This window comes from Tachypleus tridentatus, chromosome 10 (genome assembly GCF_004210375.1).
Source record: "Tachypleus tridentatus isolate NWPU-2018 chromosome 10, ASM421037v1, whole genome shotgun sequence".
In the NCBI taxonomy this organism is placed as follows: Eukaryota; Metazoa; Arthropoda; class Merostomata; order Xiphosura; family Limulidae; genus Tachypleus; species Tachypleus tridentatus.
Genome location: NC_134834.1, coordinates 91,526,377 through 91,549,416, shown reverse-complemented (window position 1 = coordinate 91,549,416; position 23,040 = coordinate 91,526,377). Strand labels below are relative to the sequence as shown.

The window sequence follows — 23,040 nt, the reverse complement described above, 5'->3', positions numbered from 1 at the left end:
TGAAGATTTGGGTTGTGGATTTGTGTTATTAGTTCTTAATTTACTGAACGATAAAAGAAATGTTTGACCTAATAAGTTTAGGCTTAGTGAAAGTCTAACATCACTGTGAGCCGCGTTCGATTCCCTTTAACCTAACCCTTTCTTACAGTTCGAAACAAATTAGATGAGAGATTACTAATGGTAAAACCTGCATTACCTTTCATTGCAAACTATTGCCCGACACCGAACTAAGTATTAATAATCTGAAAAGGCTAATAGAAAAATTGCATAGTTTCGACAATTAAAAAGTGCTCTTCTTATTGGCTGATGAATAACTTGAACGTTGCTAAAGCGCCAACTATTTAAATAAATAATTAATATCGAGTTTGTCTTTTTATGTAGTTATTGTATATTTATATATCAACATATGTTTATTTATAATCGTTTAGAAACTATAACAAAAGTAAACATGACTTCTGTAAGCATATTGATCATGGTTTGTGTTCTCGTACATGTATGTGGTTAGATGACGCTTTAATACAAAGCAAGAGATTGTTCGTGTTCTCATACCTAAGAATTGACATAAAATTATATAGTTGTTTCAGATTATTGAATTTTCCTTATTTTTGTTTCTGATGGTCTAATTATTCATATATTGTTCTTTAGTAAATAATCTTCAAATACGCTAAAGTTTGCGATAACGTTAAGAAATACATAACAAGAAGTTACTCTACTCTTTTAATAAATGTTTAAACGTATCCAAACTTAGTGGTCAAGTAATGTGCGGAAAAACTAATTCACCATCGTAAACAAAAATACATGTTACTCTTGAAAAATATTATTCAGGTGTTTTGCGAAAACCTATAACAACGGTAATAATTTTTTTGGGGGGGAATATAAGTGCTAATTTGCAAACCTAGAATATTTAATAATAGTTTAAAGAGAAATTTTTGATTTTTGTTATTTGAAACGATTTACAGTCAAACAATTGCAAGGTTTGAATACTCGTACAGCAAAATATTTTTTAGTAATACCGTATTTTTGTAACAAAGCCCCGAAACATGACAGTTGTATAACACGTTGCTTATTGAATCTGCGATATATTGATGTTTAAGAATGTTTTATTACATTTTTTTATTGGGTTTAACAATAAAACATAAAAATAATGTGAATTGAACAACTTTATTTTTTTTTGCAGAATACATAAACCTTTCATTAACCTTAACATTGTACTCGAACACACAGTATGCATAAAAATGAAGTTTTGAATTAATGTTTGAAAATTTAAATATCTTAACATGTCTTAAATACAGTACACTGAAATTAATATGTGATGTACAAAACAAAACATTCACCCCCGAAACTGTTAGATACCGTGAACATAGTTTCTTCACAATGATATGCTAGGATACTTACTTTATTACAGTTCTGTTTGTAAGTATATGTTTTATTAAACAAATATAAAGTAGTCTTAACTTGTAAAGTTTATTAAACGAACTGTGACACCATCAGTATGTCAATATTTTTTCCAGGTTTTTACTTAACGGTGTACGTTGTAATACAAAACTAACAAGTAAACGGATATCCTGCACTTCTCTGAACTTTCGAGCACAGAAAGCATACAGACCTGTTACTTATTGATGAACATGGTATATATTTATATAGTGTTTATTCAATAAACACGTCTCTTGAAGTTCCTTCATCATTCACGCATAATACGAGCTCCATGTGGTGCTTCTTTTAGTACATAGCTACGTAATGAGCTGTCTTCGCTAGGTACACCGTGGGGAATCAAACTCCGGATTCTAAAGCTTTAAACTTATCACTGACCAACAGAGAGACTTCTCTATTGTTGTATTGTAGGAATTACAAGTTTCATTTATGTTAGAAAAACTCGTCTTCAAGAAATAATATCAGCATGTTTTCCTTACTCCATTAAGTATTTCTTCCTTAGTACTTTAAATTATTAAAAACAACAACTAATAAACCAAAGTCATGATAACCTAATGAGATGCTTACTGCGATTAACACAAAGCTAAGATCACAAACATATTGTTGTTTAATGTACTTTACCAGTTTCTTTAGTTGTTGATTTCGATATAGAATTGACAGCCATGATTTTTATTATGCACTTAAAAATATTTGGAAAGATTTTATTTTTGTTACAACGAGTAATTAATTAATTAATGTTCGTGTGATTTAATTGTAAAATTTTTATTTTAGATTAAGTATTTCATTCTCATACTAATTTTTCTTATAACATGTATATCTTTCAATTAGATTATAGACCTCTTAAAACTCTCAATATCAAAACATTATTTTACCTCAACTGGAGTATTAATGTAACAAAATATTGATCGATATTCCATTTCAAGCCAAGAGTTAGAAAAGCACTCTTTTTTTTTTTGACAAATTGTAAAGTGGTTTACAATTTTTTCAATCGAACACAGTAAATATCTTATATTTATTCGTGCAAAGTTTCGTCATTATTGTTTAAGCAATTTCGAACATGTTTAAGATCATTCTTCGATTTATTTGAATGTATATTTGTTTATCACACAGATTCATTAATTATATACTAATGTTGGTTCTCGACCCAAGGCTTATGATCATCTCTGAAAACAGTGTCCATCAAAGGAAACTTGGAATATTTCAAGCCATTCTAAATTCATGCAGAAAAAAACAACAACTCTAATTTTAAATAATATAAAAGAGAGTTGATATAAACAAGGGTACGAATAACTATGAAGTAAAATAAATTCTAACTATAAAACACAAGTACTTGCATCTTGGCAATTATTTTAAAATCATAAACAGCCAATAAAACACTTAATGTTTTAAAATAATCCTGCATCACCAATGGTGATATTGTTATAGCAGATTGACGAATGATTGGTTGAGCCTCAGAAACACGTCCAGCGTATGGCTAAAGTCGCAGGTTTTTTTTTGTCGGTATATTGTCGACTAGGTTGAAACAAGTAATATAATTTAAATCGCTACATGCTAGTCTCGTTCAAAAAAGGCCCATCTATGATAATGACGTCTCTGTTTCCGTGACTTGTGTTTTTTTAGTTCATAGTTTTCTGGACGTTTGGAACACTTCCCACCAATGGCGTCATAAGGTCCATATTTGCAATCTGGTGCGTGGCAATATCCCTCCAGAACACATCTAATAAAGAAACAAAACACTGAGCTGTTTCAGCTATAACAGTAAGAAAATAACGGTTGTTTTTCTTCTGAAGTTTTATATACGTACAGATTCAATAAGTAAGCAAAACATTTCAGTTACAACTTCAAATGGCCCTGCATGGCCAGTTGGCTAGGGCGCTCGAGTTGTAATATGAAAGTCGCGGTCAATCCCACTATTGTTTGATAAAAGAGTAACCTAAGAGTAGTTGGCGGTGGGTGGTGATAAATAGCTACCTTCCATATAGTCTTATACTGTTAAATTAGGAAGTGATAGCGCAGATAGCCCTCGTGTAGTTTTACACAAATTAAAATAAACAACAACTTCAGAATTTGATGTGTTCGAAACGTAAAATGACCCGACATGGCCAGGTAGTTAAAGCACTCGACTCGTAAGCCGAGGGTCGCGGGTTCGAATTCACGTCACACCAACCATGCTCGCCTTTCTCCCGTGTGTTCGTGATAACGTTACGGTCAAACCCACTATTCGTTGGTAAAAGAGTATCCAAAGAGTTGGCGGTCGGTGGTGGTGACTAGCTGCCTTTCCTCTAGTCTTACACTGCTAAATTAGGGACGGCTAGCGCAGATAGCCCTCGAGTAGCTTTGCGCGAAATCCAAAACAAACCAAACAAACAAACAGAAACGTAAAATTCAGCACAATATGACATAGATTCGATAAATTATTATACGGCTTTTTTTAAAATTATATTCTGAGAAATACGTTGCTAACTGTAATCAGTGATGACGAGAAACCCACTTGTTGAGAAATTTATATGCAAAAACGGCTCGTTTGGGTTGAGAAAATATATTACGTAGAAGAGCGAACAACGTTTCGACCTTCTTCGGTCATCGTCAGGTTCACAAAGAAAGAGGTAACTGACCGGAAGCTGACCACATATTTGAAAATTTCGACACACAGTTACACAACCCCCCTTTCAAACATGTGGTCAGCTTCCGGTCAGTTACCTCTTTCTTTGTGAACCTGACGATGACCCAAGAAGGTCGAAACGTTGTTCGCTCTTCTACGTAATATATTTTCTCAACCCAAACGAGCCGTTTTTGCATATAAACGTTGCTAACTGATTCCTTTAGACACGCCAATGGGCAAGGAACTACATTATTAGCCTATTAATCCTTCCTTCATAAAAAAAACACTTCACAAACAATCTGCTTTAGTGACAGAACATTCGTCATCATCTCTAAACATCCTTGAAAGGAGTTTTAATGTGAAAAGCTGTGGTTTGGTAGCGCTTGACAGAAAATTTGCCATTGTTTCTCAAATAGCATTGTGCCTTAGATTTGCCCACCGATGGTACAATTGTATGTTTTCGGAATTATATCGATAGAAACCTGATTTCGATATCTGTGGAGGGCAGAGCACTGATAACCCATCGTGTAGCTTTGTGCTCAACTAAAAACATAAGCCTTTTTGATTATGAGATGTTTATCAGCAACACTTACCAATCGATGAACTAAAACTTACTGGAAAAAATTCTTCGATTACCTTAGAGTTTAAATCGCATGCAACAAGGCACCTTTCACTTGTTGAAAAATAACTTAAGAGTAATAAACAGAAAAGAATTGTAAGATTGGTCGTAAGATATAATCATCCGGGTACTTAGTGCCATGAAAGAACTCTGTGTCATTAAATTCAAATAGTTCGTTTTTTTAATTTCACCCATAGCTACGACGGCTATCTGCGCTAGCCGTCCCTAATTTAGTACTGTAAGACCAGGGGAAAAACAGTTAGTCAATACCACCCACCGCCAACTCTTGGGGTACTCTTTTTACCAACAGACAGTGGGATTATAACGTCTCAAGAAGTGAAAGAGCGAGCATGTTTGGTTTGACGGGGATTCGAACCCACAACCCTCATATTGCGAATGGAATGCTTTATCCGTCTGGCTATGCCGGGCCATTCGTATATCTCCTCCCCAATATCAGTTTCTTATAGAACCCTGTTAACTTAAGCTCTGTATTACGCTTAGAAAAAGACGATTCTGCTTCAACCTGAATTTCAGGATGATTGTTTATAGTTGTTTTTTTTAATTTCGTGCATAGCTAGCCGTCCCTAATTTACGAGTGTAAGACTAGAGGAAAGGCAGCTAGTCATCACCACCCACCGCCAATTCTTGGACTACTCTTTTACCAACGAATAGTGGAATTGACCGTCACATTATAATACCCCAACGGCTGAAAAGGCGAGAATTTTTGGTGCGAATGGGATTCGAACCCGCGACCCTCGGATTACGACTCGAGTGTTTTAACCACTTGGCCATGCCGGTTCGGTTCAGGATGAAGTTCGTGGACAACTGCTTGGAGCTACATATGCTATTTGTCTTCGATTGTGAAGAGACAGATTGGAAGGGAGGTAGCTACACATCAGCACCCACGCCCATTATATGGGTTACTATTGTTAGATTGAATTGTAATATTTAACTATCATTTTATATAGTGTATCTACAGTCTATAACTGCGGAGTGTGTTCCGTGGTAACGGAATGCGAACCGCAAATCTTTAGATTCACAGTCCGAGCACGCTAATAGATCACGTACTGTTCCAGTAGAAAACGACAACTTCTTTTAAGAATGTTAACACGTTTAAAAATGTTTGTTAAAAATCTTCACAAAATCTTTAAACTGAAATAACATAGTACTGTTTACAAAACATAAATTATTTACAGTTAAAAAGAGCACAAAACAACAATCCACCATAATTTCAAGCATTCAACAAAGCCTACGAAAGAGACATTACATCTAAGTTGGGTTAAAAAACGAATTCTTTACCGTTTTTCTGTGTCATCAAGAGGGTCTCGGCCTCTCTTGATTCTCAGACAGGGTTTTTGATGGTCAAAACAATCGCAGCTACATCTTCCATCAGGATACATTCGCTTGTAGAACGGAAAGGGACAGTCCTTACACCTGGTAGGGAAAAAAAGTGGGAACAAAGATAGGCCTTGGGAAAGTATAGTCTAAGAAAAAGACACTTTCAGCTAAGCCTGTTTTCTAAGAACTCCATTTTTATTAGTATAGTTACTGATTACTTTAATAAAGATATAATCAAACCCTCACGTACATTTCCAGTGAAAGTCGTGTTCGTGTTGTGAGGAGAGTATTTTTAGTTAAAACTGTGTTATGTGATAAATACATTGTTTTTGTGCGCATAGCATAGTTATTTTTCTGTCTGAATATTGAATATCCAAAGTGTGAACTTGTTATGGATTTTTGTTTGTGGTGCCGTTCAGTAGTCAGCGATGCATGATATTTATTATTCTGGTTGCATACGGAGATACATACATATGTACACGCTACGTCCGTTATAGTAAATTATGATTTAGAAATCAGCACACTGGATCAAACATAAAAGTTGTCAAGGTTTCTAAAAAAGATTCAAAACTCGAGCGCTTTTAAACAGTTTGTTATTATTCTTCAGGAGCATAAATGTAAAAATAAGATTGAACTGGTTCTTATTATTTACCTGCAAAATGAAGAGCAACTCTTCTGTTAAAAAGAAAAAAAACTCCTTTGTATATTGAAGATCCGTTGAGCATGTTCTTGGCATCATTATATGTTCTTATTTAAACTTTGCTGTAACAAATGTGAACTTTAATTGACGCCTGGTATGCACACCAGTCTCGTAAACATAGTGTCTACTTGCACATGCAAACATCTAATTTAGTCTTGGAACGAGGGTTTTAATATTGCATTGGACCAGAATTGACATACCCTACTTATAAATATTAAAATATATAAGATTTATTTAAAATTATATATTTTTAGGTTATCAGTTTCTTTTGAAATTTAGCATGCTTGTTGTTGAGGATTATATTCATCTTACCTAGGGTTTGCAAATTTATGCAAATATGATTCCTTGCGTAACAAGTCTTTATGAAATATTGCCCCAAACTGCATAAAGCAAAGGCCTAGTTTTTATAGATTACGAATGACGTTTGTAGTAGAAATAATGCCGGATTATGAATTTATTTTACTGGTGCTGACATTGGCAAGGATTTGTAAACTGTTAAAAGCCAATTAACTGAAAATGAAACATACAGAATCGTCCAACTGCTACAAGAGGGCTGTACTCAGACTTAGGAAGCACAGATCATAAGGGAGTATCACAAACTGTGGAAAGTAAATAGTGGTGGAGATACAAGGCCACAAGAGGATACATTAGAAAGCCAGATCATGGTCACAGAAGGGGCACAGGTCTAGTAAACGAGCAATATCTACAGAATTTGGCCCTTAGAAACAGCACCAGCAGCAACAGAAGCTTCTAGAACCACCTTCAGCAACTCATTTGAATGCATGTATTGAGATCATTGGCTAGGAACTGATTTTATAAGACTGGGCGCAAATCTAGGATACGAGTTAGAGCTGCTGCACTAACTTCAGGGAACGAAAAGGATGGACCCTTTAGTAATGGACTCCTGTACTGAACACGAGTGAGAACAGGTTTAGTGTAGTTTTAACTGGTTGACGTGTGAAGGCACGGAGATTTGAAGGAGAGAGATATTCGGCCTTTTTACATTGCCCATTATGATGCCTTTATGGCATTTCAACTATGATGTGAGGTGGCACTTCCCTGCAGGTGCATATAAACTTCCAAGTGGTGTATGTGGGGTTCCTGAGAGCAAGATGTCATGTTGACGACAATCTTCTACTCATTGTTTACCCCTTTTGGTGGAGCTATTGAAGATGAGTTCCTGTATCAGGATAAAGGAATAAAGAAACTGGACTGGACTACTAAATCACAGACCTAAATCTGATTGAACATGTGTGGGATTTGCTAGGCGTAAGAATTAATACAGAATTATTCTGTATTAGAATACAGAAAACTGTATTCTACAACTGTCCAAGATCTTAGAGCTGCCCTCATCCAAGAGTGGACTATGCTGACTTACCAAGTCATCCAAAATGTCATCAGCAGTATGGAGAAAGAGTGCAAAGAAATAATGAACACAGGAAGACTTATAAGTTACAAAATGCTCATTTTATTAAGCTTGTTAATCATATAACGTTTTATTTTATTTTATGTTTGTGCAGCAAAACATTGGTATTTTTCATTATTTTGTGTTTTGTGCATGACTTTTTAGGCTTGCTTAACGTGATGTTTTAGGACAACGTGAGACCTATTGGTACATTTAGGCTCCTTCTCTCTCTAAACTAAAGTAAAATTATTAATAAATGTGTTTTTTTTATCTCAACGCCAGCTCTTATAATTCATATTCTATTCAAGTCTTCTCTCAAACTCTCTTAGATTTACTGCTTCTACAATCACTCTGTTACAAAAATGAAACAGTCTTAGCTGAAGATGACTTCTACCTTTTCTAAATGTATTATTGTTTACGCTAGTCCTACTGTCTTCACTGTGAAAAAGGATGATGTATCAATACTTTTATAAGATCCTTCCAACTCTTATTTTTCAAGAAAAAATCAAGTTGAGAAATTTCAATCTTTTTTCGTATGTCAACATTTCCACCACAGGTACCACTTTAGTAACCCTTCTCTTAACCTTTCTAACAATTCAATGTCATTCCTAACGACTGAACATAATATTCCAAATGTGGCATAACCAGCCAATGAAATTATAACCTGTTCAGATTTGTATTAAATATTTCTGTAGATACAACCAAAAGACTTATTTGCCATACCACTAGCAACAGCTTGGTATTGTTTACGTGTGACATTTTTAGTAAACAAACTTCACATTTTGAAAAACAACGGTCGTCCGCTGATTTTGTGAATCATGTTTGTCTTGTTAAAGTAACTACGCCATTGGCTTAAAAATCGATCCACATTTCGTAACGACATTTAGAAAGGCTTGTGTTTAATTCACAAGAGCCTATTATAATTGGAGGGTTCCATTTATACTATGACTTTCCACGAGAGCGAAACTTTCTAATGTCACCTTTGGTGTCTATCCTTGGTTCATAAAACAATTTGAAGATCTTTCAGCTCGTTAACGCCATTCAAAGTAACAACAACAAAAAAACGGGATTATCCGAGACCACTACGTATAAAGTAAATTGAATGAATTTGAATTTCAGATATTAAGAGAGATATTTGATTTGGGTACCAATAAACCTGAGGGGTAATCATCATTAGTTTGTAAAGTTCGTTTACCTTGTCATATCTAGAACATTAAAACCTCCTATCACCCTTTTAATTGTTTTATTCATATACTTGCTGGTGAAATTTATACAGTGTGTAACTGATGTTGTGAACTCCTTATTCTTTGTTCAATGGTTAAAAATGAATAACCTCACATTAGACTAGAATTAGACTTAAATGAATCTTAACATAAACCTAGAATATTATAAATGGATCTTGGTTATATCACAAAACACAAAAAGGTTTTTCCTTCTTTTTCCCACCCACACATAACAATCGTAGACTGTTTTTTTTTTTTGGTGGGAGGGGAGGATTTCTTGTTTGTTGCTCTCCATGTAAAGCTACTCTAGGACTATCTGCGCTAACCGTCCTTACAGCCGTCGGGTTACACTAAATACAATAAGATCGTGATACGTCAAGCAATATAGAAAAGTAACATGTTCTTAAGCCTCTCTAACCCTGCTGATGGCAATAATACATGATTCTAGTCTGTTCATGATATCGACAGAGCAAGGTCATGAAACATGTGTTTATGGGTGATGACGTGACTTAAGTACTAAGCCTTGTCATGCTGTATAGAATTTTTTGACTGAGTATCGTGGTAACAAACAAGGATTTAGAACTGATGAATGCTCTTTAGTTAAAATGTCACATCTTTCCAGGCCCCATTTGAAACCAACAGCTTTTTGTTGTTGGTAAAATAGCTGAAGAAACTATATTACGACAAATCTATTTAGCCATATTTATCCAGTGCAGCTCCAGTAGATGTGTACCTTTGGTATTAGGAACTTACGTCCAGGTCAAAAGGAAATTTTCCGTGATATGTGGTTTAGGATTACTTTCTTCTTTTCTTTTTTTTTAATCAGAAACTTTTTACAATAGAAGTCGCAGTGCTGAGCAATATACTGCACTTAGAACCATGAAAACTGGCATGACCGACGATGGAAGAAATCGTTACTGGGATCACACGACACCAGGAATATCGTTTCTTTAAAGAGTATGATAACCCTCAGTGGACTTATATGATTACATTAGGCCTATTTTTTTCATTGTTTTATCACAAAATATAGAAAATTATTTCATATTTATGAAACGTTTTATATGTATTAATTATTTTAATAAAAGTTTATTGTTTAGTCCATTTTAACATTTTTTTATTTTGTAAAATAAAAGATTTATATAAAAGTCACAGGATTTGTGTTGGTTTCATCAATATAAAGTAAGTGTGTGCCATCGAAATATGAAGTTAGGATGCTTTCTCCTATAATTTGATGACTCTTTGGCGATGTGGTAGAGCTCTCAATTTGTAGCTAGAAATTCTGATATCATAAAGTATTCTCCACACTTAAAGCTGTGAGTGCGTTATAAGAATGACAGTTAATTCCTAGGCTTGGATTATAGGTAGTAGATCGCTGATGGCTGGCAGTCTTCCTTTTGGTAAGTTGTTCAAAATTGGAAATAGTAATATATAGCTTTAGTCACTTGACTATACATATCCAATGGAAATCCAACTATAAAAGTAATAGCATCTAAAATTACTGCTGACTTTCCAAGGTTGAAGTCAATGCTATTTTATCCCAGTTAAAAACAACTTAAGAAACATTTAATGAGATTTATTTCAAAGAGATTTTAGTTGTTTTTTTACGTTGAATGTGATTTGATTTCTTAATCTAAGTTCATTTACGTAACAAAATTTTAAACTTAAATCTTGTCAGTAAATAATATAATTCGTTTACGGTTTACACTGCACACAAATTGCCACAGTTTTATGTTTTTTAACTCAAATGTTGTTTTTTTTGTGAGCAGAAATTAAGCTAGTTATAAAATGCGGGGCGAGAAACAGAGCCACTGTATTACGTTAAGCTTCCTTTGGTTTCTTATAGTAATAACTGTACAAGTCAAAAAAAGAAACATAAGTAATGTTATACACCTTCTCACCTTTAACGCTTATAATATTTTACAACAACATTCTCAATTCAATAAAAATATTTACATTTAGAGTCTTATTAAACTAACCTCTCAATAAAAGCCTTTAAAGACACCTGAAACACATTTTAAGAAGTTGAAAAGTAGGTGTGTTTTTTAACATCCGCTGTTGTTTTCTTTGGTATCGATACGTCACTTCGTGTTTCGTTCTATGTCCTACATTAAGACTATCCACAGTGAAAATTTTTGTTAAGCAATTATCATTGAATATACCAAATATTTAGTACTTGGCCTTTGATATCACAGGAAACAGAATGGTAAAATCAGCGAGTGAGAATGTATTTTCAAAACGACTGGTATGGGTATTAAAACTTTAGTGAAAATAAAGTAGAAAACAACGTTTCGACCTTCTCAGATCATCTTCAGGTTAGCAAAGAGAGTTTGTAAGCGACCGTTGCCGGGTACATGTCTTGTTCTGTGTTTTATTTTAATTAAAGTTTTAATACCAATACTATCCGTCTTGAGAATACATTTTTCATCAAGAGGGTTTATCGTCAAGACGAAGAGAATCTGCTGTTTATTCAAGACTACATGCATATATTACGTATTCTATCTTAGAAACTCTATGTTCTGAAATACAAAAGGCACAATTTTTCTTTCACTCTCATTTAAAAAAAAAATAAATACATTTCCACGACACAAAAAGAATGGTGTTATCACATTATCCACCTTAGCAGGAAGATTAGTAGGAATTGGGGACACAAAATTGGATTTTGGTGTGATAGGAGTCATCTTCAGTTGAGACAGTTTTATTTTTATAGCAGGGTGGTTGGCCTTTGAAAGGATTGCCTTCAGATGTTATAGAAGCAGTAAATTAAAGATAGTTTAAGAAAATGCTTGGTAAGTATATGAGTAGCATGAGTTACTTTTAAGATATATATTTTTTAATTAATTTGATTTAGAAAATGGCACCGTCGAGATGGACCAATGAGTCCCATGTTGTCCCAAAACGTTACGCTATATTATTTTGGATTAAAGATAAAAGTAAGGTTAAGCTTTAAACGTTGTCCAGTTTTACTACTATTTGGTCTTTTTTTCAACTTAAACGTTATTTTACACAATGAGTTAAGCAGACATGTCTCATACAGATTTTAAACACAGATGTCCGTAATTTAGGCTAGCCTTAATGATAAATCGGGGCTTCAACTTTGGATCATTCGTACAGCAATAATAAGCACGCTTAACCCAGCTCAGGTTTTACTGTTAGAATGGTATGCTTAACTCACTTTGAATCCTTATCACTTGGACGGTGGCTGCTGTCAGATAATGGAAGATGGTGGTGGTGGTCTTCATGCATGCGCGGCCGATTGTTTATTGGCTGGCATTCACATTCAGTGTGATTAATAAAAACCAACTTTTCCACAGCGTTGTTTATACTTATTTCCATGTGGTGATTTTTAAGATGTAGAGTCTGTAACAATAAAGATATTTATATATATATGTATACGTATTTATAGGAATGTTTCATATAATAAGACAATAAAATGAAAAAAAAAACATGCGTAAAACAAAACAAGCAAGGAAACTAACCTGCACACAAACTATAATATGGACCGTTAAAATGTATCTAAAGTAGAAGAGGTATCTGTTGAATTACACACAACGGTGGGGATGAATTATCACAAAGTGCAACCCTCGTACATGAAAAAACAAAGTAAAAACAGTAAGAACTTAAATGGGCTCTGAAGCCTACATAGTTTCATATTTAAAACTACCACTCGCTGTTTCTAGCAAGTTCTATTCTCGTTTCAAAGATTTCTTCCTACTAAGATGTAGATTCTTGGATGAGTGTTATTTCACAAGACGAGGGAAGAAAAACTTGAATAAATGATAATAAAAAACAAATTAAATGTAGATACCAAAACTATGAAGGGATTAACCTGATAACTTGGCTAGAAACAATAGAACATAAGATATAATAACAGTAAAATTCTAGCCTATCACTATCCACTCAGTAGCATTTACAGTAAATTTCGACATGAATAATTTAAATCAGTGGTTCCCAACCAGAAGTGCGAGATAGCGTTCCAGGGTGTGCGAGAAAACATTTCAGTTTTTTTTTGTTTATATTAAGGGTACTGTCCTATATATTAAAAATTACGTTAGATTTTTATTTCTTATTTTTCTTGTTACAGACGTAGCTTTTTACCTCGTTACGATAAACTATCGTTTCTACCGTCACCGGCGCAGACCGAAATCTTAATGTAGAACTGTAAACAAACAACACACGAAACGTAACCTAAATACTCGGCACAACTAATTAGGTTACGTTCGTGAACGCCGTCTTAAAGTGTCTATTATTTATTTATGTTATGTATTCACGTGATCGTGACTCGAGAAACTTCAGAAGTATCCAGAATTAATTGATGACGTCATATGACGTATATTCGAGAATGTTTTAGAAAGTTTCGAAAAGTATATAAACCTATGCGTGATGCTATGGTAGTCAATGCATTGTTGATTTTGTGTTCGTGCAAAAAACTTCATTATGTCAAAAAAAAGGAAATGGAATGATGATTATGTGAATTTTGGTTTCACTTGCATCTGAATAACTGAGGATCTGCAAAAACCCCAGTGTATGCTTTGTGACACTGTTCTTTCAAATGCAAATTTGTAGCCATCTAAGCTGCAGGATCACTTCAACAACCGGCATGGTGGAGCAGCTGTTGTAGGCCATGATATTGAATCGTTGAAAGGTAGAAGGGCCCGCTTTGATTCTCGAGCAACCCTTCCAAAATTTGGTTTTATATCTGCTGACAAACCACTGCTAATGGTTTCATACCATGTGGTGTTTTAAGTCGTCAAATCAAAGAAGCCTCATACAATTGCAGAAGAGGTGAAAAAACCGTGTGCATTAGAAATGGCAACAATTGTTCTGGAAAAGGAAGCCTAAAACAAACTTAAATTAGTGCCATAATCAAATAATGTTATTCAAAACCGAATTGGTGATTTGAGTTCGGACATTTTGGACAAGGTTATCGCAGATATCAGGGCTAGTCCCTTGAAAATCTGTCTCCAATTGGACGAAACAACTGATGTTGCAAATTGCAGTCAACTCATCACACTAGTGAGGTATGTCCATGATGGTGCCATAATGGAAGATTTCCTGTTCTGTGAAGATCTGTAAACAACCACAAAAGAGAAAGATGTCTTCCAGTGTGTGAAGAACTTCTTTGCGAAATATGATTTAGATATCCAAATTATTGGTTCTGTATGTACCGACGATGCCCCTGCTATGCTAGGAAATAAATCAGGATTTTTTGCACTGATAAAACAAGAGATTCCGCACTTGCAAGGTACTCACTGTTTTCTTCATTTGCATGCTTTAGCATCAAAAACATTGCCTTCAAAGGTGAAAAAGATCCTTGACACATCTGTGAAGACCATCAACTGGATTAGGGGTCGCGCTCTGAATCACCGCCTCTTCAGGTCGCTTTGTGAAGATTTTGGAAGTGAGCATTCAGTTTTTCTTTTCCACACAGAAGTCCGCTGGCTGTCACTTGGGAGATCTTTAAGGCGCTTCTTTAAACTGCGAGAAGAAGTCTAAACTTTTCTGAAGGAACGTGGCTATGATCTGCTCGGAGAAATAGAATCACAAGAATTCAACCAAATGCTAGCCTATTTGAGTGATATTTTCACTCGTATGAATGACCTGAATGTATCTCTTCAAGGAAAAACATAAACATATTGAAATGCTGCGAAAAGTTATATGCTTTTAAAGAAAAGTTACACCTTTGGTGTCGACGAGTTAAAAGAGAGAATCTTTCAAATTTTTCATCACTCGAAGAATTGGTAGGTGAGAATGAGTCCCTAATTCCATGTGTGTGTGAAGAAATTGTGGATAAATTGGAAATACTATCAAAGTCATTTGAATTCATATTTTGGAGGAGAACTGGAAACTTCTGAAGAATGGATTATGAATCCATATTCCTTCAATTTGGATAATATGTCGGATGACGAAGAACTGAAGGAAGATCTTATTGAACTGCGCACAAATCGAGTTCTTGAAATGCAGTTTTAAAGCAAAACTTTGGAACAATATTGGTGTTCGGCAATGGACATGTTTCCAAGACTTTGTGAAAAAGCACTAACTGTGCTCATCCCATTCGTGACGACATACTTATGTGAGTTTGGATTTAGTGCCCTTCTGTCAATCAAAACAAGATCTAGAAACCGCTTGGGTGCACAGGCAGACTTGCAGATTGCTATCAGCAACAAAGTGCCACGCTTTGAAAAACTCGTAAGAAATAAACAGGAACAGAAGAGTCATTAAATTTAAATTAGCTTATGAACATTTGAACATTTCAAATTCAAATTGTAGGGTTTATGCAACTTTTAGTTTGTTGTAATATTTTTCCTTTTTTAAATGTTTCGTTTTTGTTTATATATCATTAAAAACTAATTATAAAAATTTGTTTTGGCCACCTTCTAATTTATTCTTAAATAAATAATTACTATGAGAGGTGCGAGAACATATTAAAAATTTTTAGGGGTGCGGGGCATAAAAAAGGTTGGGAACCACTGATTTAAACAAATTAACAAAATTTTTAGTAGGTCATAAAATTCACAGGGAGACATTTTAATACTCATTAGAAACAACTTTGTATTATTTTTGTTGTTTTGAAACATCCTTAATGTGTTTAATCACGTTGTTAGGAAAACAGACAGGTTAAAAAAATCAATTTAACTCGAACATATAATACCCTGTAACCCGAGAACTTTCGAAAGATAGACCTCTCTTCTTCAAAAGGAAACTCAATGTGTTTATTTTATCTCACAGCTTCAAACTAGAACACGAAGTATTAGATTTTATTAAAATTTTGTATAGTTCGTAACATATTTGTTTGTTTCTGAATTTCGCGCAAAGCTACACGAGGGCTATCTGCGCTAGCCGTCCCTGATTTAGCAGAGTAAGATTAGAGGGAAGGTAGCTAGTCACCACCACCCACCGCCAACTCTTGGGCTATTCTTTTACCAACGAATAGTGGAATTGACCCTCACTTATAACGGCCCCACTGCTCTAAGAGCAAGCATGTATGGTGTGATGGGGATTCGAGCCCACGACCCTCAGATTACGAGTCGAGCGCCCTAACCAGATGAACATGTCGGGCCATATAACTTTAGGTAATTGCTATCATCGTTTTTGCCCATATTTACAGCAATTATATGGGTCAATGTTTGTGCCACATGTAAAGCATTTATATTTAATTAGAGTATTACGCGAGAAAGGCAAACGCAGTATTGTAATCATACATGTGACCCTTGTAAGCTCCCTTATTTACCTCTGAATTATCAAATAATTTGTTATGTACTTTAACACCTTTTTATTATACACACATATAATTTCAAAAGTGACATAACAGTTTAATTTAATCTATCAACCTAAGTTATTTCAAGGACTCTTAAAAAATTAGTTGTGTTACACCTTTGGTTAACCTCAGAACTAAACCTTTAAGCTACTTCTATCACTCAGAGTGAAAAGTAATTGTTGAACATTTCAGTCATGCTAAGATAAACTCGACAATATCATACAGTAAATCTATATTTTTATTGTTTACGTTACATTACAGTTTGAAATGCAAGTGACAGTGTAATTAGTTCCTAACAAGTTAGTGTTCAATATCCTGGTTTTGATATAAAATTTGGCATCAACATTATTCATGCCTGTTCTCGTGTCATTTTAAAAGTGAATGTTGAGGTTTGTCTACGTGCACAGCTTTTCAAACGGAAGACAGACGAACGCTTGTACAGACACCACGATTCTCAATATACATATATAAGATGAAGCAAATATTGTTAATTTAGGGAAAGTCGTATTCTCTGTAATGTGTTAACTTTGTATCATGATCTACTGTTTCCACCTATTGCTCGTCTGTTCAGTTGGATTGTCATCGTCCCTCTGAAAATAATTTCATTGCCTGATGATTAAAGTACTCGACAAGCAATCTACGGGTTACGAGCTCGAACACCGTCTCTAAACAAGCTCGTTCTTTTAGCCGATGGGGCAATATATGTGAAGGTCAAACCCACTCTTTGTTGGTAAAGAGAAGCTCCAATATTGGCTTCTATCTAGTATATCACTGCTCATGCTGTCGTTGCCGGCTACAAGAACAGTAAATGAGATACTTACAACAGTACATGAAAAAATATGCTAAACATTTCCTGGAAACCGGATGACTTTATGACGTCACTCAGCTCCCTTAAAATATCACCCATTCAGCTACACTACCACCATTCACAGTTTGTTTCTGAAGAAGAAAGGTCCACTTTTCGAAAGGGCTCAGGTTATAGGGATTTTATCATTTCGTATCAACACTTCATGAATCTACTAATTTGTCTGGTATCAAATTAATGACAGCTTAGCTATGAATCCTCGAGAAGTTTTATTCCAAACTGAACAAAGAAGCAAACAAACAAATCGTCCCTTACTAATAGTTTTAACGTTGTAACCCACTCACTGACGCTACCAGCTAATAACGTTTTACATTAAATGTCTGTTGTAATGTACTTTATACAATAAATGGGACAATTTATTGTTGTAATTCGCTTAAAGCATGGTTCATATGATAAATAATTAGCGTTTTTTATAAATGTAAGATAATGGTTTGGGACAATCGAGTGTCACTTTGTATGTGAAATCATCACTTGGTTTTAACTTTAACTAGTAGATAAGAATAACAGTAGGGAATTTTTAATCTGTAACATCAGTTTAAAACTTCAAATTATCAAGTTTTGAATTCCAGTTCTAGTATAAATAAACTTTTCTAACAAAGTATTTCGCACGTAACCTTAATTGTTTGTTTGGGCCTGGCATGGCCAAGCGCGTAAGGCGTGCGACTCGTAATCCGAGGGTAGCGGGTTCGCGTCGCGCTAAATATGCTCGCCCTCCTAGCCGTGGGGGCGTTATAATGTTACGATCAATCCCACTATTCGTTGGTTATAACATTATAACGCCTACACGGCTGAAAGGGCGAAGTAACCTTAATAACCAGGGAAGTTAAACAAATAGGGAACAAATTAAATCAAAACTTTAGATATTGTACGAATCCTTCATATTAATTGTATACAATTAACCTTGTTCATCTTCTCTCACACAGTGCGTATAGAACTTCATTAATGGAAAGGAAAAACTGGTGGTAAACAATGTTAGCATGTCTAATAAACACATTCTCTACGTGCTCAAATGGCTTCAACGTTTCGTTATATCATTATCTTACAAGTTATGTTTTTGATAATCCGGCCCCCTGCTAGTACAGCGGTATGTCTCCGGATTTACAACGCTAAAATCAGCGGTTCAATGCCCCTCGGTGGGCTGAACAGATAGCCCGATGTGGCTTTGCTATAAGAAAAACACACACACACACACATGATAATCCGGATAAACATATAATTAGATTATTTTTAGTTATGAGTTATTACTAAATAACATATATTTCAATGAAGTAACATACAAAGTAGTTTTGCGTGCTTAAACAATGAAAACGATAAAGGTCAGATTCTTAGCAAATTACATAACTGAAGAACTGAAGTGCGTCTGATATTGCACACTGAGCTATACGTCTTGTTACTACAAAACATGTCCAGAAGCGATGATGTCGCTTCAAGTTTTTGTCGCTTTGCTCAGTTGATTTTGTTCACTAGCAACTAGTAACATCAAATATTATTTAGATAATTTAAATCGATATTACTTATTTTTTTTATCCTTTAGATGATTTGAAAATGTTTAGATTTTAAGGAATTACTAATATTAAGTTCGTCAGCTTTCTTTATATCACATCTGAACTTTAAATCATACTTAGATGTATTGGGATTACGGACAGAACAAAAGATACACATGAATAAATGTTAACCAGTTCGTCGGTTGTTTTCGATCTGAAACTTGGATTGTTTGTTTTTCTCTGTAAGTAAGCTTTGTTAAATTTGTATCATAAACGCATTTTTGTTAACTTACTTTATGGACTTACGACTGAAATACATTTCCTGAGCTGATCGAACCTCGTGAGAAACTGGAATTATGGAAGAAGTTGTGGCCATCAGTCAGGGTAACAACAACAATAAAACAAAAGAGTGCATGTATATTTAATTAGCTTTAATGTAAGTAGCTTGCTTGGTTCATAATTAATATTAATTATTTGTTTTGTCTTAAATGAATGGCTTGAAACCACGTGAGATACATCACCTTTTGAAGGATGATCTTCAGAGTGTGTTATTTTATCACGGAATACCTAAGTGTGAAATTTTGAAACATGCGAAGAAGTTGGTGAAAACTGTTATAAACATAATATTGTTTGTTTTCGTGTTTGTTTTGTTGTTTTGATTTTTACTTTATCAGCAAAAATTGCAAAATGTAATAACCTTTGTTAATACAATTTAATAAAACGAGGACAGCAAATAGGAAGAAAAGATAATGAGTTATTTCTAAGCTTTTATATTTACAATTATAATTAGGATATTAGGTCTTAAAATAAAGATAAACAGTATAATTTTCAAAACCTTACGTAGAAATACAAGGTGACCTCTTGAACCTGTAGAGGACCACACTTGTGTTGGTCATCATCACAGCAGCCAGTCTGGTCTGAACAACGATGTAGTATGGTACAGCGAGGAACATACTGCTTGGAGGTATCAGGAAATATATCTCTCACCCGAACCACCTGGGGGCGGGGGATCTTGCAGGTTGTTCTGCTCCTGACTCCCAGGAAGTGATCGTTTGCTTGGCGTACTTCTTCAAGCTCTAGACAAACAACAAATTGAGATGAGCCACAGCTGTTGACTTTATAGTTAGTTCAAACAAACATTTGAAGTCTAAAATATACGTGGCCCGGCATGGCCAGGCGTACTAAGGCGTGCGACTCGTAATCTGAGGGTCACGGATTCGAATCTCCTTAACACCTAACATGCTCGACCTTTTAGCCGTGGGGGCGTCATAATGTGACGGTCAATTCCATTATTCGCTGGTAAAAGAGTAGCCCAAGAGTTGGCGGTGGGTGGTGAAGACTAGCTGCCTTCCGTCTAGTCTTACACTGCTAAATTAGGGGACGGCTAGCGCAGATAGCCCTCGAGTAGCTTTGTACGAAATTTAAAACAAACAAACTAAAATGTACGTAAAACTCAGATATTTCATTATTGTATCTCTGCTACTGATTATATACAAGTAGATGCATATTACACATAAATTAGGTCCCTTTGGTGGACTCAGCAGGTAGCCCGATGCAGCTTTGCTATAAGAGAAGGCAAACACACACAAATTATGTCTCTAAATGGTAGGAGAAAAATGGGCAAGTAAGCAATGGGAAGCAAGACTTTTCTTAAGTAAACATATATTGATTATTTTTAAAAATCTTATGTCATAAAAATATTAGAATGGATCTTCAAATGCGTTGACCCATTTAAAAAAAATAACACTTAAATAAAAAACGGATTCCATATTTTAATAATTTGTTCAACGAATTATCTTACATAAAATCTATTCAGTTTATTTTTTTGGAACACAATCACTAATAGACGTCTTGTTCATGTGCTTATAGTAGAAGTGAAACTAGTCATCGTTACCACAATATTCAGTGAATGTGTTTCCGAACAGATATGACTACTTTTATCACACCTCATCAAAAATGTCTCATATCTAATTGTTTATCATGTGACTTACACCTTTGTTTCATTTTAAACGAATTATTTTACATAAAAGTTGACTATCGAACTGTACTCGAAACCGTTTTTCTGAAGCTGATTAAACGATTATTTCTGTAACTCTTCGTGATATTTTAAATTATGGTTATTATATGTCTCAAGAGATGGCAATATAATTCAACAAACATATGTTTATGAAGCACAGCAAAAATCACACGGTCTTAAAAAAATATGACGTGGAACACACGAATGATAACATAACTGTCTACTAAGGCATAGAACTTTGACAGCAAGATAAAGACCTGTAGATGAGAGACGTTTTAGAATGTATAATATTTCATAGAAAATAAGTTAAGGTATTTGAAGTTATTACTCAAAAATACCATAAAAATAAATGTTTACGTACCTTCCTATAGAGTGCGTAAAATTTTCAAAGATAAAAAGGAATTATTTCGAGGAAAAGTAAGAAATATTTCAATGTGTTAATTTTTTATTAATCCGTTTATTCTTATAAAAAAACGTAAGATTCGAATGCTGGATGTAATGACACATGACTTATGCACGTGCCATGCATAAATTTATATATACAGAAATGAATTTTAGCACTCAAAATTACTCATTTAGCCCCTAAATATACTTACTGTGTCAACTACATTGCATTAAAGTGCTATTAATACATAAATCAACAAATCATGTAACAATTATGTCCATTGTAGAGTATGCAGGGAAGGAGTGTCAGCTTTGAGCATGAAATCTTTATTACAAAATCTTTTACAATAAAAACTACGCTGCAAGTTTATTGCCATCAGATAGAGTACAGCCTGAGATGACGACATGGACTGTGACAGAACATGACGATGCTCCAAAACCATTTTGATATAATCTACTCAGTCTCTGTATGTTGTAACAAGATGCTGTCGACAGTTTTAGTTTCAAACATGTGAACAGATAAAATCACAGAAGCATTTCGGACGGTTATGAATTATGTTTATAAACTATAACCGGTTTTTGCTGTTTCATTAGAAAACACGTAAAAAGTGATGACGATAAAAGTTTCGACAGTATTTTAGTATTTCCACTTAATCTCGTTTTCTTTCTGACGAACGATTGTATCAAGTTAGGACTACGTCATCTGTAGGTCACCACATGAGGTTAAGATAAACAAACAAACAATGTTAACAAACTTTTAATGAATATATGTAAGCTGGTGGAAAAGCAGAATGTTTAAATAAGCAATATAGTTACATGGTCAAATGATATCCCTTAAGTAATATAGTTACATGGTCAAATGATATCCCTTAAGTAATATAGTTACATGGTCAAATGATATCCCTTAAGTAATATAGTTACATGGTCAAAGGATATCCCTTAAGTAATATAGTTACAACATGGTCAAGTGGTATCCCTTACGTAATATAGTTACATGGTCAAAGGATATCCCTTAAGTAATATAGTTACAACATGGTCAACTGATATCCCTTAAGTAATATAGTTACATGGTGGTCAAATGATATCCCTAACCAAGATATTCTTTCTGTGCATGCTTGTGACGTCAGTTTCTTTGATGACATTTTACAGTCAGGATCTTTATTAATAATTTTTGAGAACGTTTATTGTGGTTATTACTTCTCATGTCAAACTCCATGAATGACTCCTGGAGGCGTCTGTTAAAAGAGAATTTTCAGTGCTTTGTTTAGCAGTCTGATTCTTTCGTCGCCAAAGATCAAACGTGATACTTCTCACGAACTAGGACTCTACCACTTGAGATAAAGGATTAGCCTAGCGAAGCACTTTTTAATAATTTTATTATTACGATTTGCACGTCGTACAGAAAGCACGTGCTAAATCTGAAAACGTTATGAGATCACGTGTAAATGTCCGACAGCCATCAACTGTATCCAAAGAGATGAGTAACATATTCGTCACGTCACGACTTAGATAATCTACTTCATTGCTCTGTATATTACAGGCTATATGGTGTTATAACATCGCTTAAAATCATGAAGTCAATGTTGTCTACGTGCGTGGATATACCACGTACAAAGAAATTCGTGAAAGTTCATTCAGTGTACTAACTTGTCTCGTCCGGGAAGTCGCGATCTTCAACACCCATTATATGTGGGTGGGTAGAGCAAATCGGACTCTT

General features: G+C 34.6%; 1 protein-coding gene across 1 annotated transcript in view; it reads right to left on the bottom strand.

Moving 5' to 3' along the window:
* Nucleotides 1-1,145: 1,145 nt before the first annotated feature.
* The window catches only part of LOC143229849 (uncharacterized), a 69,389-nt gene continuing 47,494 nt past the window's right edge, over nucleotides 1,146-23,040 (bottom strand). Inside the window, exons 3-6 of the mRNA XM_076462685.1 lie at nucleotides 19,763-19,998; nucleotides 12,491-12,675; nucleotides 5,952-6,086; nucleotides 1,146-3,148 (exon numbers count right to left, since the gene is read on the bottom strand). Of these exons, the coding sequence (XP_076318800.1) occupies nucleotides 2,983-3,148; nucleotides 5,952-6,086; nucleotides 12,491-12,675; nucleotides 19,763-19,998 (722 nt within the window). The 3' untranslated portion in view covers nucleotides 1,146-2,982. The remainder of the gene's footprint in view (nucleotides 3,149-5,951; nucleotides 6,087-12,490; nucleotides 12,676-19,762; nucleotides 19,999-23,040) is intronic.